Here is a 13,700-nt window from a genome sequence, read left to right on the forward strand (position 1 = left end):
ATCTCAAAAACAAACAAATAAAACCTGCAATAAATAAATAATTTTCCACTGTCTACAAGCAATAAATGAAAACAAGCATCTGAAGTGGCACACAATCCTAGTTCTACTTGATGCTCTCAACAGTCTGGGAGCCTCTTCATATCCTACACTTCCCTCTTAGAGATTAAAAATTTACATTAGCTTAAAAAGAAAGAGTTCTGCCAGGTTCTACAGTAAAGAAACCTGGTTAACTTTGTTAAACCAAGCTTAATCCTGAAACCTCTTTTCCAAGTCAGTCCTAATAACACCTCAAGGAAAAGACTGGAAAACATGGACAAGAATGCAAGTAAAAGGAGAGAAATGAAACTTTTGCCCATGCAGCCATTTTCTCAATCACTGAAAATGGCTTAAAAACTATCACCCCCTTCACTGATCACTTTTTGCAGCGGGTCTGTTAACAAAACCCCAAACTGCTCTGTGCTTTGATCTGCTGCTTCTTTTGAGGAGTCCTAATGCCCCCAGTTGGTCCCCAGGAGCCACAGATAAACATCCCGCGGGGCTTGTGACCACTGGCGCTGGGAGCCCCGCTCACCTGCAGCTTGGCGGTCTGTGTCTGCAGTGTGGTGTTGTGCTCCTGCAGGAAGGCGCTCTGTTTCTGCAGTGTCAAGATCTGGCTGCTGAAGGTCACATTCTGGGTCTCCAGGTGCTGCAGCTGTTCCTTGAGCAGCTGCTTCTCAGCCTGCAGAGCTGCGTTCTAGAAGATCGGGAAGCATGAGCCAATCAAACTCCAACTGGGTAAATGCTAACTGGCCACAGGTACTTGGGTTGTAACGAACTCTCAAAAGTTGAGGGTTTGGGAGCCAAAGCGAGGGTCTGCTGGATGAGGGCAGTATATTTTCTCTCTTTGAAAAAGAAAATCAGCAGGATTTTTTTTTTTCTAAAGGCTACACATCATGGGGACACTGCCTGAGACCCAGGTATGTAAGTGGGAGGTGAGTGCATGCTGGAGTTAAAGCCACTTCCTTTGTCTCTTTAATGCTTTCCTTTGTTTTCTGTTGAACACCTTAAGAGTGCATTTCTGTCTCCCATTGACTCCAACCCTGAGTATCTCACAGGACAGAGAGTCAAAGCCTTAGGCTACAGCCTTACTCAGAGGTGACAGCAAGTAAAATAAGGTGCTTCACGTTACATAAGATTAATAAAGACCATGTTAAAGTTTGCCACCAACTGGGCTAAAGGCCAGGACCCCGTAGTCTTTTACTATCCCTTATTAGCATGGGGCTTTGGATCAAGTCTCTTAAATTCTGTTTCAGCTTTATCATTGATCAAATAATGAAAATCACCACTCTGAACTTCATAAAGTCATTGCTGAGAATCAAAGTCAGAGGTATGGACATGCATTAGCAGACTTTTTCTAGCAAGGGCCAGATAGGAAATACTTTTGGGTTTGCCAGCCATGGGGTTTCCATCTCAACCTAAAGAATCACTGTCACCGTAGGGGAAGCAGCCCCAGACAACCTGTAAACAATGGGCATGACTGTCTGCTAATAAAACTTTATTTACAAAAGCGGGTGGGGGTGGAGTTTGCCAATCCCTGGTACTGGGCACTGAAAGACACAACACCCCAGGAAGAGGCTGAATTGCCATGAAGACTGTGTGTGCCCCTGATGTGAGAATCACTGAAGGGACCTCGAATGAAGAGGAGCCCCCGGGACCTGCAACTCAAGACGTGTCCAACTAGATCCGGCTAAATCTCCTGTGTTCTTTACAGCAATGACAAGTCATCAGTGGGACTACTGATAGGGCAGTCTCTCTCTCTCTCTCCCCGCGATGGACCATGCCCAGGCCAGCCCACTCACATTCCGCTCCAGCTCGATGGCCCGGTCCTTCACTCGCAGAAGCTCCATGGTGGTTTCCTTGTGGCCGGGCCCCCAGGCCTCCTTCCCCTGGTGACTGGCGGCTGTCTTCCCCGCAGGGTGCTTGAAAGAGTTCTGCAAGTGCTGCCCCTCTCCCTCGTTCTGCCTGAGGGTCTCACACTCCTTCTTCAGCTACAGGCGGTGTGACAATGAGCAAGGAGGCTTTAGGCAGAAGCAGCTTGGCCTGGAGCCCCGAGTGAGTGGCTGAGGGCAGCCGCACCACACCCTCCGCACTCCCCATACTCGCCCTCCCTGGTGCATGTAAGCGAGACGCGCTCCTTTTCTTTTGAGGGGAAGGCACCAACCCTCTGCCCTACGCTTTCCCTTCCCTTTCACAGAGGACAGGGAGGTGGGGGCCTGCGACCCGTTCCTGCCTCAGTCCCTGCTTTAGCCACATGGCTTCCTGCTTTCCTGAGCCTCAGTTGTCAACTCCTTCCAACAGAGGTGAGGCTGGGATACAGGACGTGAACAGGGATGAGGTCTAAAAGCCCCTGCCGGCGCTGCAGCGGCTTCATCCAGATTCCTATTCAATCCTGCAGCCAAGAAGCATGGCATGTGTTCAGAACTGAGGCTGGAAGAGCACGTGTGTGGAAGGGGGGAGTGTGCACACCTGATCACCTGAGAGTGTGCACGCTGAGAGCACGTGTCGGGTGTGTACACCTGTGCGTGAGGAGCATGTGTCTCTGTGTGGAGTGTGCACACGTGGCGGGCACATGTATAATGCATGTGTAGAGGGCATGCATGTATATGTGTAAGGAGCATGTGCATTGTGTGTGTCTGGAGAACATGTGCATATGTATGTGGAGAGTATCTGTGGAGAACACACATCTATATGCATGTGGAAAGTGTGTTCACACGTGACAAATATGTGTGCATGTATGCACCCAGAAGTAGACATGTGTATGTCCTCACGGGTCCCTGTGCACCCGTCTGTCTCATCAGAAGGCTCCTGTGAGGCTCTGCAGGCCGTTGCTCAGTGCCCGATGTGCGGTTTCATGGACGGCTCTCACAGGTGTTCCCATATCTTGCCTGGTGGACTTGGTGCTGCTCTAGGCCACTGCCCGCCTCCCTGCAGGCCTGTGACTCTTACTCTGGTTCTGTTTGGCCCCAGTGTGTGTGATTCTGAGGGTGGCTCCCTCAGTCACCCTGCGGCGCATCCACACCTGCCCTAGAAAACGGGTATCCGGGTTACCCCTCTGCTCTACAGGTGAGGGGCTGGAAAGGGTGAGGCCGAGAATGGGCAGCTGGGCCGCACAGTGAAACCTCCATGCTCACCATCTGCAGCTCGCTCTCTAACTGGCGATTTAGGCTCGCTTTCTCTTCCATCTGTGCTTCCAAAAGCACAATCTTTTCTTCTTTCATGGCTAGTGTTGTTTTTAATGCTGATTCATTTCTGCCCTCCAAAATCTTGTATTTTCTGGAAAACACAAAGATATAATAGTATCGCTTATCTACTTCTCCACAAGTTCCCAGTGTCCTCACTGCCAACACATCACTCCTTCCATTAGGCTGGGTTACGGAGCTGCAGCTTTTGGTCCAGAAGAACTCATGAGCCAAAACTCATCTTCCCAGAGCCCTTCGGGGGTTCCCTGGGTAGAAACACCTGTGATACCTTCAAAGGTGACACCACAGCTACAGTTTTACGGTCACTGTCTGAGGCAGGAATTATTGCCATTTTACCAAAGGGGAAACTGAATCTCAGAAAGGTTAAGTAATTTGCCCAAGGTCACAGTGCTAGGTTAAGTGGTAAGTCTGAGGCCTTTCCACCAGAGAGGACTCCTATTATAAGGCATGTGGATCTTCTAGGTTACAAGTCCAGGAAAAGACCAAGACCTTGGATTTCCTTAAAAAACAAGATCAGGACGAGCATAGTGGCTCACGCCTGTGATCCTAGCACTTTGGGAGGCTGAGGTGGGAGGATCACTTGAGGTCAGGAGTTGGACACCAGTCTGGCCAACATGGTGACACCCCATCTCTACTAAAAAAATACAAAAATTAGCTGGGCATGGTGGTGCATGTCTGTGATCTCAGTTACTCAGGAGGCTGAGGTACAAGAATCACTTGAAACCAGGAGGCGGAGGTTGCACTGAGCCAGGATCACATCATTGCACTCCTGCCTGGGTGACAGAGTGACATTTTGTCTCAAAACAACAATAACAACAACAACAACAAAAACCCAAGATCATTTAAGCAAGCATTGCAGGGAAAAACTCTAATAGTCTACTTTTAAAAACACATTAAGAAGTGTGGCTGGGAGCAGTGGCTCACACCTGTAATCCCAGCATTTTGGGAGGCTGAGGTGGGCAGATCGCTTTGAGCTCAGGAGTTCGAGACCAGCCTGGCCAAAATGGCAAAACCCCCTCTCCACGAAAAATACAAAGATTAGCCAGGTGTGGTGGTGCACGCTGGTGGTCCCAGCTGGGCAGTGGTCTCCAGCTGGGGTTGGAGGATCGCTTGAACCTGGGAGGTGGACGTGGAGGTAAGCCGAGGTCATAACGCTACACTCCTACCTGGGTGACAGAGTCAGACCTTGTATCCAAAAAAAAAAAAATTAATAAGCTTTTTCATCAGACAAAATCTCCTTCCACACCTGTCTGAGAACCTCAAGAAACAAGAGCTGGAACAGAAACGACTAAGGAACTTTGGGCTCAAGGAACTGCGTGAGATCAGAGCCCTCGGCAGTAGAGGGTTCATGGCGGTCTCAGGGGAGGGTGAGGAGCCTGCAGACTGAACAGCGGAGGAAGTGCTCCCACGATGGGGAGAGGAGGCCCTCACGTGTCACTGCCGCTGTCATCCTCCTGCGGCAGCCGCTCCCTGTGGAGGCCGACCTTCTCCAGTTCCTGGCTCAGCTTGTCCAGCTCACTGCTGAGCTGCTGGCTCTTCAGCTTCTCCAGCACCAGGTCCTGCAATGATGGGGAGAGAGCACGGGACAGGAGCTCAGCAACACATGCAGGGAGGCCAGGTGCCAGCCCCGCCCGGTGTGAGCAACTGTCCTCCCAGACCACGGCTGCCTCCGTGTGGAGCGAGGGGACTCTGAACCCCAGGGATGCTCTTCCCGAGAAAAGCCAATGAATGCACTTGTCCAGCCCTCCTGGTGCTGAAAACAACCAGACCAGGTGGCAATATGTCAAGGATGGATCCAACAGGCCACTTCTCTAAGTCATGTATTTGAAACGCCACTTATGTTGACCTTTAAGTAGTACGTTTGATATCTGGTAATACGGCTGCCTTTTCAACAGAGAAACAAGTAATTAAATGCCCCTTGTAGACACTTTGAAACATAAAATGTGTGAAGAGGGGAAATATTTTATTTTAAACCCTGGATGTGGTTTACTTTTCAGTTTTTAGAGACAGCATCTTGCTCTGTTGCCTAGGCTGGAGTGCAGCGGTGTGATCACCGCTCACTGCAGCCTTGAACTCCTGGCTCAAGCGATCCTCCCACCTCAGCCTCCTCAGTAGCTGGAATTACAGGAGTGCACCACCACACCTGGCTAATTTTTACATTTTTTGCAGAGATAGGGTTTTGCTATATTTCCAGGTTGGTCTTGAATTCCTGGCCTCAAGTAATCTTTCTACCTTGGTTTTCCAAAGTGCTGGGATTACAGGCGTGAGCCACTGCACCCTGGCTTGGTCTACTTTTCAAAACGTGGGTGTTGAATGCACTTCGGTGGTTCACTTCCTCCACCCCAGTTTATGTCAGCACCTCTTTGTACCTCTCTAGGTAGTGACCGTTTTCTGCCCGGTGTCACAGTCACTCACGTGCATGCTTAACCCTCCCACCAAATCCTCAAACCTGAAGGGCAGTGTGACAGCGACGGTGATGCTTACCATCTGCTCCCCCAAATTTCCCAGCCACCCTGTATCAGCTGAAGCCAGGTCACCAGCTCTGGCAAAGGGGCTGTAAGTGGAAGTGACGTGGGTCACTTCCTGGTTGGAGCACAGAAGAGCCTATGTGTGACCTTCAGCTGCCCTTTCGCCTGCCAGGGCAACCACCCAAGCCTGGTGTTGAGACGGCAGAACCATGAGATCAAAACAGCCTGGACTGCTGGGTCAAGCAGGACAGACTCCCTGGAGGCTCCCCTGGACTCTGGTGAGCAAGAGGCAAGCCTTGGTTGTGATGAGCTGCAAAGATGCTGGGGTTGGCTACTGTAGCACAGCCTAAACCTACGCTAACCAGCTGGGGCTCTGTCTGCATTCATATTTTGGATCTCTCCCCCACAGCACACAGAATTGACTGCATGGATGGTCAGTCATCTTTTTTCATTGTGGAGACTGCTCAGTGTTCACCAAACCGATTTCCTTCTCTTGTGTGGCATGTGGCACCCTGTGGTTGGGTGTGGCTGTGCTGCTGAGCCCACCCAAGCAGCGTGATCTTCCTCACTCTCTCTCTTCCTCCTCTACCCACCACATGCCGAGGAACTAGAGGAGGACTCCACTGGGGGTGCCCAAGCCTCAAGATGGTAGAAGCCAGGTGCCTGAACTGGGCCTTAAGTGCAGTGCTCCAGTGCCTGGCTTCTCCCATGTGGGCACGCCCCCCACATTAGACCCTACATGAATGAGACTAAACAGGGCTGTGCCATTCAGCTGCTGAAGCCATTTCCCAGAGCAGCCATCTACTCACCCCAGCATACTAAACAAATGCCCAGATGGCCCACACAACACTTACCAGGGTAAGGACAATACGGAATTCTGGAGGATTTTTACATCCCTCAAGAGACTAACACGGTCACACCCTTTGACCCTGTAATTCAATTTCTGAGAATATACCTTAAAAAATAGTTTGATTCATGAAGGTCTATGTGTACAAGGACGTCTAGTATTATTTAAAATAGTGGAAAATAGGATTCTAGGGAAAAAGGTAGTAAAATTCTAAAAACAAATTAAAAAAATACTTCAGGAAAGGATTCTAGGAAAAAAAGTAATAAAATTTAAAAGTAAATAAAAATAAAATAGTGGAAAACACTAAAACAATCTAAATGTCTAAAAAATAATTACAGTAAACGTATAGGATTAAATATCTTGGCTGAGTGCAGTGGCCCACGCCTATAATCCCAGCACTTTGGGAGGCCGAGGCGGATGATCCCCTGAGGTCAAGAGTTCAAGACTAGCCTGGCCAAGATTGGTGAAACCCCGTCTCTACTGAAAATACAAAAATTAGCTAGGTGTGGTGGTGCATGTCTGTAATCCCAGTCTCAGGAGGTTGAGGCAGGAGAATCGCTTGAACCCAGGAGGTGGAGCCTGCAGTGAGCTGAGATCGCACCACTGCATTCCAGCCTGGGCGACAAAGCGAGATTCTGTCTCAAAAATAAGTAAAGGTCGCGTGCAAAAATAAGTACAGCTCATGCCTGTAATCCCAGCACTTGGGGAGGCCAAGATGGTGGATCACCCGAGGTCAGACGCTGGAGACCAGCCTGGCCAACATGGTGAAAACCCGTCTCTACTAAAAATACAAAAAGATTAGCCGGATGTGGTAGCATGTATCTGTAGTCTCAGCTACGTGGGATGCTGAGGCACGAGAATCGCTTGAATCCGGGAGACAGAGGTTGCAGTGAGCCGAGATTGCGCTGCAACACTCTAGCCTGGGCGACAGAGTGAGACTCTGTCTCAATAAAAAAAAATAATAATAAATAAATAAAACAAAATAAATAAATAAATAAGTATCTTACAGCCATTGGGAAATTGTGGCTATGAAATCTAAAATAATAACAAAACCCACAACATAATAAATAAAAACTGTAACAGCTCACCTGTGTGTAAGTATGACATCAAGGCCGGGTGCGGTGGCTGAAGCCTGTAATCCCAGCACTCTGGGAGGCCGAGACGGGTGGATCACGAGGTCAGGGGATCGAGACTATCCTGGCTAACACGGTGAAACCCCGCCTCTACTAAAAAATACAAAAAACTAGCTGGGCGAGGTGGCGGGCGCCTGTAGTCCCAGCTACTCGGGAGGCTGAGGCAGGAGAATGGCGTAAACCCGGGAGGCGGAGGTTGCAGTGAGCTGAGATCCAGCCACTGCACTCCAGCCTGGGCCACAGAGCGAGACTCCGTCTCCAAAAAAAAAAAAAAAGGTATGATATCAAGCATGTGTCTGTATACACGAGGGAAAATGATGACATGAAACCCCCCAAACTATGAGGAACGAACCTCTGGGTCATAAGATTGTAATATGTGGTATTTACTGGGTTCTTAGACCTTTAGGAACTGCTATTTAGAATTAGATAAAGCATTTAAGGAGGACACAGAATCTTACATCTCTCCTAAAATCATGCACCACAGAACCCACCACCACGACCACCACCTGCCAACCCCTTTACAGGGGCCACCTGCGTCCGCTCACCTCCCTCAGAGTCGTCAGCGTCCTCGCATGCACGGTCACTTGCTTGGTGAGGTCCCGGTTGTCCTTCTCCAGCTCCTTCAGCTTGCCGGCCGCGTCCCTGCAGCGGGCCAGCTCCTTGTCCAGCGCACGGCTCTCCTTCTCGACTGCAGACAGTTTGGCAGTGCTATCGTCCAAGACTGCGTCCTTGAGCTCCACCTGCTGCCACAGCCGTTTGGCCTCCTTCTCCAGCAGCTTCTTATCCTTCTCAAGCTGGGCCACCTCCTGCTCCAGGGCCTTCCTGTCCTTCTCAGCTCCCTCCAGCTGTGCATTGGCCAGCCGGAGGGCCTCCAGGTCCCGCCGCAGCGCCTGGCGCTCGGCCTCCAGCTCGCCCAGCTCACTCTCCAGGGTCTGCGTCTTGCGGCTGCTGCTCTCCAGGCTCTGCTGCAGCCGGAGGTTCTCGGCGCTCACGCTCTGGTAGCTGAGCTCCAGGCGCTCTGACTTCTTGCCCAGCGCCTTGAGCAGCTCCACGTTCTTCCTCAGCTCCTCCTTCTCACGCTCCAGCTGCTGGTTCTCCCTCTCCATCTGTGCCAGCTTGGTACTGGTGAAGCGCATGGTCTCCACTAGCCTGCGCAGCTCTAGGTTCTCTGCGTCCAGCTGCTTGTTGTCACGCTCCAGGCCCTCAAGTTGCAGGGACATGTTCTGCAAGGTGTCCAGAGACTTCCTCAGCGTCCGGTTCTCCAGCTGCAGGCCCTGGCTCTCATGCTCCAGGGCCTCGACTTTCTCAGTGGCCGTCTCCAGGGAGGTCACCTTCCTGGCCAGCCTCCCATTCTCCTCCTGGAGTCGCTGCAGCTCCCTCTCCAGCTTCTCTGCCCGCTCCCCCTTCTCCTTGGCCTGCTCCAAGTCCCGGTGCAGCTGCCGCTTCTCAAACTCCAGCTGGCTAAGCTTGCCATTGGCCTCTGTCACTGACTGGTGGAGGGTTTTGTTCTCCTTCTCCACGTCTTTCATGCGGGCCTCGCTGCTGACCTGCGACCTTTCCCGCAGCGACCACACGGCTCGGTTGAGGTGGTCCTTTTCCTGCTCAAGGTCCTTGATCTGTGGGAAAACACAACAGGCACAACCCAGGCTGCTGCAGGAACCTATTTCAGTAACATGGACTCACACTGGGGGATGGGAGACAGAACGTCTTGAACGGCTGTCCTACCTGTGCTCAGACGCCTGTGTGTTCCCCAGAGGCCTGACAGACACAGGTGAGTGGGCACGGACACCACCACTTAGATGGTTCAAGTCAGAATACACTCAGAGCAGCCAGGATGATTTTTAAAATGTAAATTACATCTCTCTTCCTCACTTTAGTTTCAGTGGTTTCTCTTGGTCTCTGGTGGCCAGGCCCTGCCCACCGCTGCAGCCTCTGCTTATACCACTCTCCACCTCCTGCTCACTACTCCTAGCCTGTCTGACTGTGAACACTTTGCACATGCTGATCCCTCTGCCTGGAGTACTTTCCTCTGACTATCAACCTCACTGTTTCCTTCTCATACTGGGGGTCAGCTCCCCAAAACATCCTGGCATGATTCTAAGGTGGCCGTGCACCCCAGTATTCTCTCCCTCAGCACCCTATTCTCTCAGTAGCACCCTCCTGAGATCGTCTTGCCTGTCACCTGGAAGTGTGCCTTCCTGGCTGTGAGCAACATCTGGGCTGTGAGCAACATCTGGGCAGGGCCCTGTCCGTCTGTTTAGCCATTCCAACCATCTTCTCTGGGCTTTTTATTCCTCTACTACAGACGCCAAAAAGCTAAAATACTTGGGGCCGGGAATGGTGGCACATACCTGTAATCCCAACACCTCGGGAAGCTAAGATGGGAGGATCACTTGAGCCCAGGAGTTTGAGAACAGCCTGGACAACATAACAAGATCCCATCACTATTAAATTAAACAAAACAAAACAAAAAACTAAAATACTTGGTACCCTGGCATTCTTTGCAGGCAGAGGTAGTCACATGTCAGTTCTGCCCAACATGATGTCTACGGACTGTCCTTGGGAAGGTTTCCCTGTGCCGCTAAGCCCTCCACCTTTCTCTGCTTGTACCTTAGGGACGTGCAGCAGCCACTGTTAAGGCTGGCAGAGCTGTAGGCAAGAGGCCTTGTTCCTGATGGCATCCCTGAGCCACTACATCAGCCCTGGACTGCCTGCCCTGGGGCTGCCTGTAGTGTGAGGCAAATAGAACCACACGGGTTTGCCAGGATTCTCAGCTGGGGCACCATGAACATTTGCAGATGGAATGTTCCTTGCCCTGCACGCTGAAGAATGTGTAGCAGCAGCATCCTTGGCCTCTACCCACTCTACGCCAGGAGCACCACCCCCTCTCTTCCCCCGGGTCACGACAATCAAAAATGTCTTGAGACATTGCCAAATGTCCCTTGGGAAGCAAAATTCACCCCACCTTTTCCCACTGCCAGTTGGGAAATTGAGAATTGCTGATTTAAGCTGCGGCTAAGCTAGGTAACAGATAATCCATGCATCCACAATACAGTACCAGGAATGGCGGTAATCCTGGCTCTCCGTCTTGCAGGCAGGGATTCTGGGAGAGGCACCTACCTGCCTGGCTTTGTCAGCCTTCAGGGTCTCCATGTCACTCTGCAGCTGCTCCTTCTCTCTGATCAGCTCCTCACTGAGGGTCTCCAGATCTTGGTTGCTCTGCTTTTCTCTCTCCAGCTGGGTCTGTAACTTTTCAATCTGCAGAACCAAAAGACCCAGCCCAGTGTAGACGTCAGTCCTACGAAGTGAACCACGATTTAAAACAAAACGGAAACCTCTCACTCTCACAAAATGCACTAATGGGTGTTTTCTCAAGGGAAGACCTCCTGGCATCATTCTGTAGCAAGCTCCCCACACCACAGCTCTCACTCTTAAGACGGTAAGGTCACCAGGCAGCAACCCATCCCCATCTCCCCAGTATCCCTCCCGCCCTATCCTTGCTGCCATGTGCTCCACTGCCTGGGGCCACCACCACTGGATGCCCTCGGGGCCTTCACATACACCCATCTCCCTGTCCTCCCAGAGACTCCCTGCCTTGGCTGGTGATGTCACCTGGCTGCTCAAGTGGCCCTCTGTTATACCTCTTCCTCTTTCACCTCCATGTAAATTTGTCACCAAGCCCTGTCCTTCCCACCTCTTCCATACTTCCACCAACTCCATCACAGGCCAGGCCACATTTTGTCATTTTGTCTGGCCTGGACAGCCACCCAGTGATCTCCTTGACATCAAGCTCTTATGCCAGAACCCACCTGTGCCCAGCCCTCCTAAACATGAACTACTGAAACAGAGGTCCTCATGCTCCTCGTTGCACATGAGAGCGCGCAGATGACTTACTGAAATGCAGATTCTGACTCAACCCTTGCTATATATATATTTTTTTGAGACAGAGTTTTGCCCGGGCTGGAGTACAATGGCATGATCTCGGCTCACTGTAACCTCTGCCTCCCAGATTCAAGCAATTTTCCTGCCTCAGCCTCCTGAGTAACTAGGACTACAGGAGCCTGCCACCACGCCCAGCTAATTTTTATATTTTTAGTAGAGACGGGGTTTCACCGTATTGGCCAGGCTGGTCTCAAACTCCTGACTTCAGGTGATCCGCCTACCTCGGCCTCCCAAAGTGCTGGGGTTACAGGTGTGAGCCACCACGCCTGGCCAACCCTTGCATTTCTGATTGCTGTTGCTTCTGGTCTAAAGGTGTGATTTCCTGGGTCCTACCTACCCCTGCTGGAACCTTCATCTTTCTCATTGTGTGGTTCTTTGTCCTATACTCCGGGTCCATCCCCGAAGAATGCCCAAGCCCCTGACGAACTTGCTGGGCTGAGACACGGGCTGGCTGCAGGCCTTCCGGCCTCCAGAGGGGTTCCTGTCCTCCCTGCAGCCCCTGGCTTGGGCGACGGTCTCGTGTTTTCTCAGGAATTGTAGGTGCCAGGACCCTGCCCCTCAGCCCCCAGGCTGCACGTCTTTACATGAGCTGCTCCTGTCTCTCGTGACAGGTCCCCAAAGGGCTGCCCCTCTTCCTCTAAAAATAAGGATTCTTTTTCCTTCTTGAGTCAAAGAATGAACTCTTATGACTTCGATACAAAGTTACAGACACAGAGGAAGGAGGGGGCTTCTCTAGGACCCATGGAGGCACCCTGAGTTAGAAGGAAAGATGTTTTAACTTCAGGGAACTATGGTTTCCAGAGGTCCCAGACCAAAGCAAGCGTGCAGCCTGGGCTATACTCGGGGTGAGGTAGAGAGCCAGGTAGGCGCTAGGGCCGTCTGTGGGACTCAGCAGGGCCAGTGGGCTTGCTTACTGATTAGGAAATGCCAGCTGGATGGCTGAGGTTGGAGAGGGAAATTCAGGATGAGCTGAGCTGGCTGAGGGTTGCCAGGCCTGAAGCACAGCCCGCCTCCTGCTGGTGCTGAAGGTTTCACCTGTCAAATGCCGGAGGGCTCCCCTTACGTGTCAGGCTTCGGGCTGGGCACTGGGGCCAATAAAATAGTGAGTGAGACGTAGACAGAGGGTGAAGGGAGAACCACCCTGCAGGGTCGGGCCAGATTCCAGCCAGGCTCAGGGCAGGTCGAGGACAAGAGGGAGGAAAGAGCTCCAGGCTTCAGACACAGGACAGCTCTGCCTGCGAATGGCGGCCCCTCCCTTCCGGTGCCCCCGCAACCAGGGAGTGTGTGCCAAGACAGGGCCTCCCTAGGCCCATGGCAGGAGAGGCTGGCATCGGGCCAGGGAGGAAGTGGGTAGGGCCTGAGAGACCAGCATAAGGAGTCGCGATGGGTGGGCGGAGCTCCCGCCAGGTCCTGTTTGTACAGAGGAGGGGCCACAGCAGACAGCACAGGGCGGAGAGATGCCTGAGCACCACCTTGGTGACCTGCCAGGAGGGGACACAAAATGTCACTAGGCCAGTGAGATAACACTGCAGGCTTTGCAGGGCAGCGTCGTGAGGACCTGCAGAGCTGGAGGTTCTCATCTTCCTAAAGGCCAATTCTTTTTATCATGGCCAAGCTTGGGCTGCCGTTTATGAAGACATTTCCCGTGCTAGGCCCACATGAGTCTAAGAAACCAAAACGCTGAGCCAGCCGTGGTGGCTCACACCTGTGATGCTAGCACTTTGGGAGGCTGATGTGGAAGGACTGCTTGAGCCTAGGAGTTTGAGACCAGCCTGGGCAACATAAAGAGACCCCAGTTCCAAAAAAATATTAGCTGGGCATGATGGTATGTGCCCGTGGTCCCAGCTACCCAGGAGGCTGATGTGGGAGGATTACTTGAGCTCTGGAGATTGACGCTGCAGTGGGCCATGGTCACACCATCGCACTCCTGCCTAGAGGACAGAGCGAGACCCTGTCTCAAAAAACCGAGTCACTTTCCCCATGCTGCCCTGCACCAGAAGACGTGGCATGAGACGAGGAGGTTTTCTGTTGTCCTATAAAGAGAAGAAAAACCACCTGGCAGCTAAAACGC

The 13,700-nt window shown here is 51.9% G+C and overlaps 1 protein-coding gene across 5 annotated transcripts in view; it reads right to left on the reverse strand.

Annotated features, from left to right (window-relative positions):
* The window catches only part of CCDC88C (coiled-coil domain containing 88C), a 146,953-nt gene that overhangs the window by 33,047 nt on the left and 100,206 nt on the right, over positions 1–13,700 (reverse strand). For all 5 annotated transcript variants that reach the window (XM_007987601.3, XM_037984401.2, XM_037984402.2 and 2 more), the window contains 6 exons: positions 10,808–10,945; positions 8,233–9,303; positions 4,671–4,798; positions 3,171–3,312; positions 1,839–2,027; positions 572–733 (listed from right to left, as the gene is read on the reverse strand). In XM_007987601.3, coding sequence (XP_007985792.3) covers positions 572–733; positions 1,839–2,027; positions 3,171–3,312; positions 4,671–4,798; positions 8,233–9,303; positions 10,808–10,945 — 1,830 coding nt within the window. The remainder of the gene's footprint in view (positions 1–571; positions 734–1,838; positions 2,028–3,170; positions 3,313–4,670; positions 4,799–8,232; positions 9,304–10,807; positions 10,946–13,700) is intronic.

Source organism: Chlorocebus sabaeus, chromosome 24 (genome assembly GCF_047675955.1).
Source record: "Chlorocebus sabaeus isolate Y175 chromosome 24, mChlSab1.0.hap1, whole genome shotgun sequence".
Classification (NCBI taxonomy): domain Eukaryota; kingdom Metazoa; phylum Chordata; class Mammalia; order Primates; family Cercopithecidae; genus Chlorocebus; species Chlorocebus sabaeus.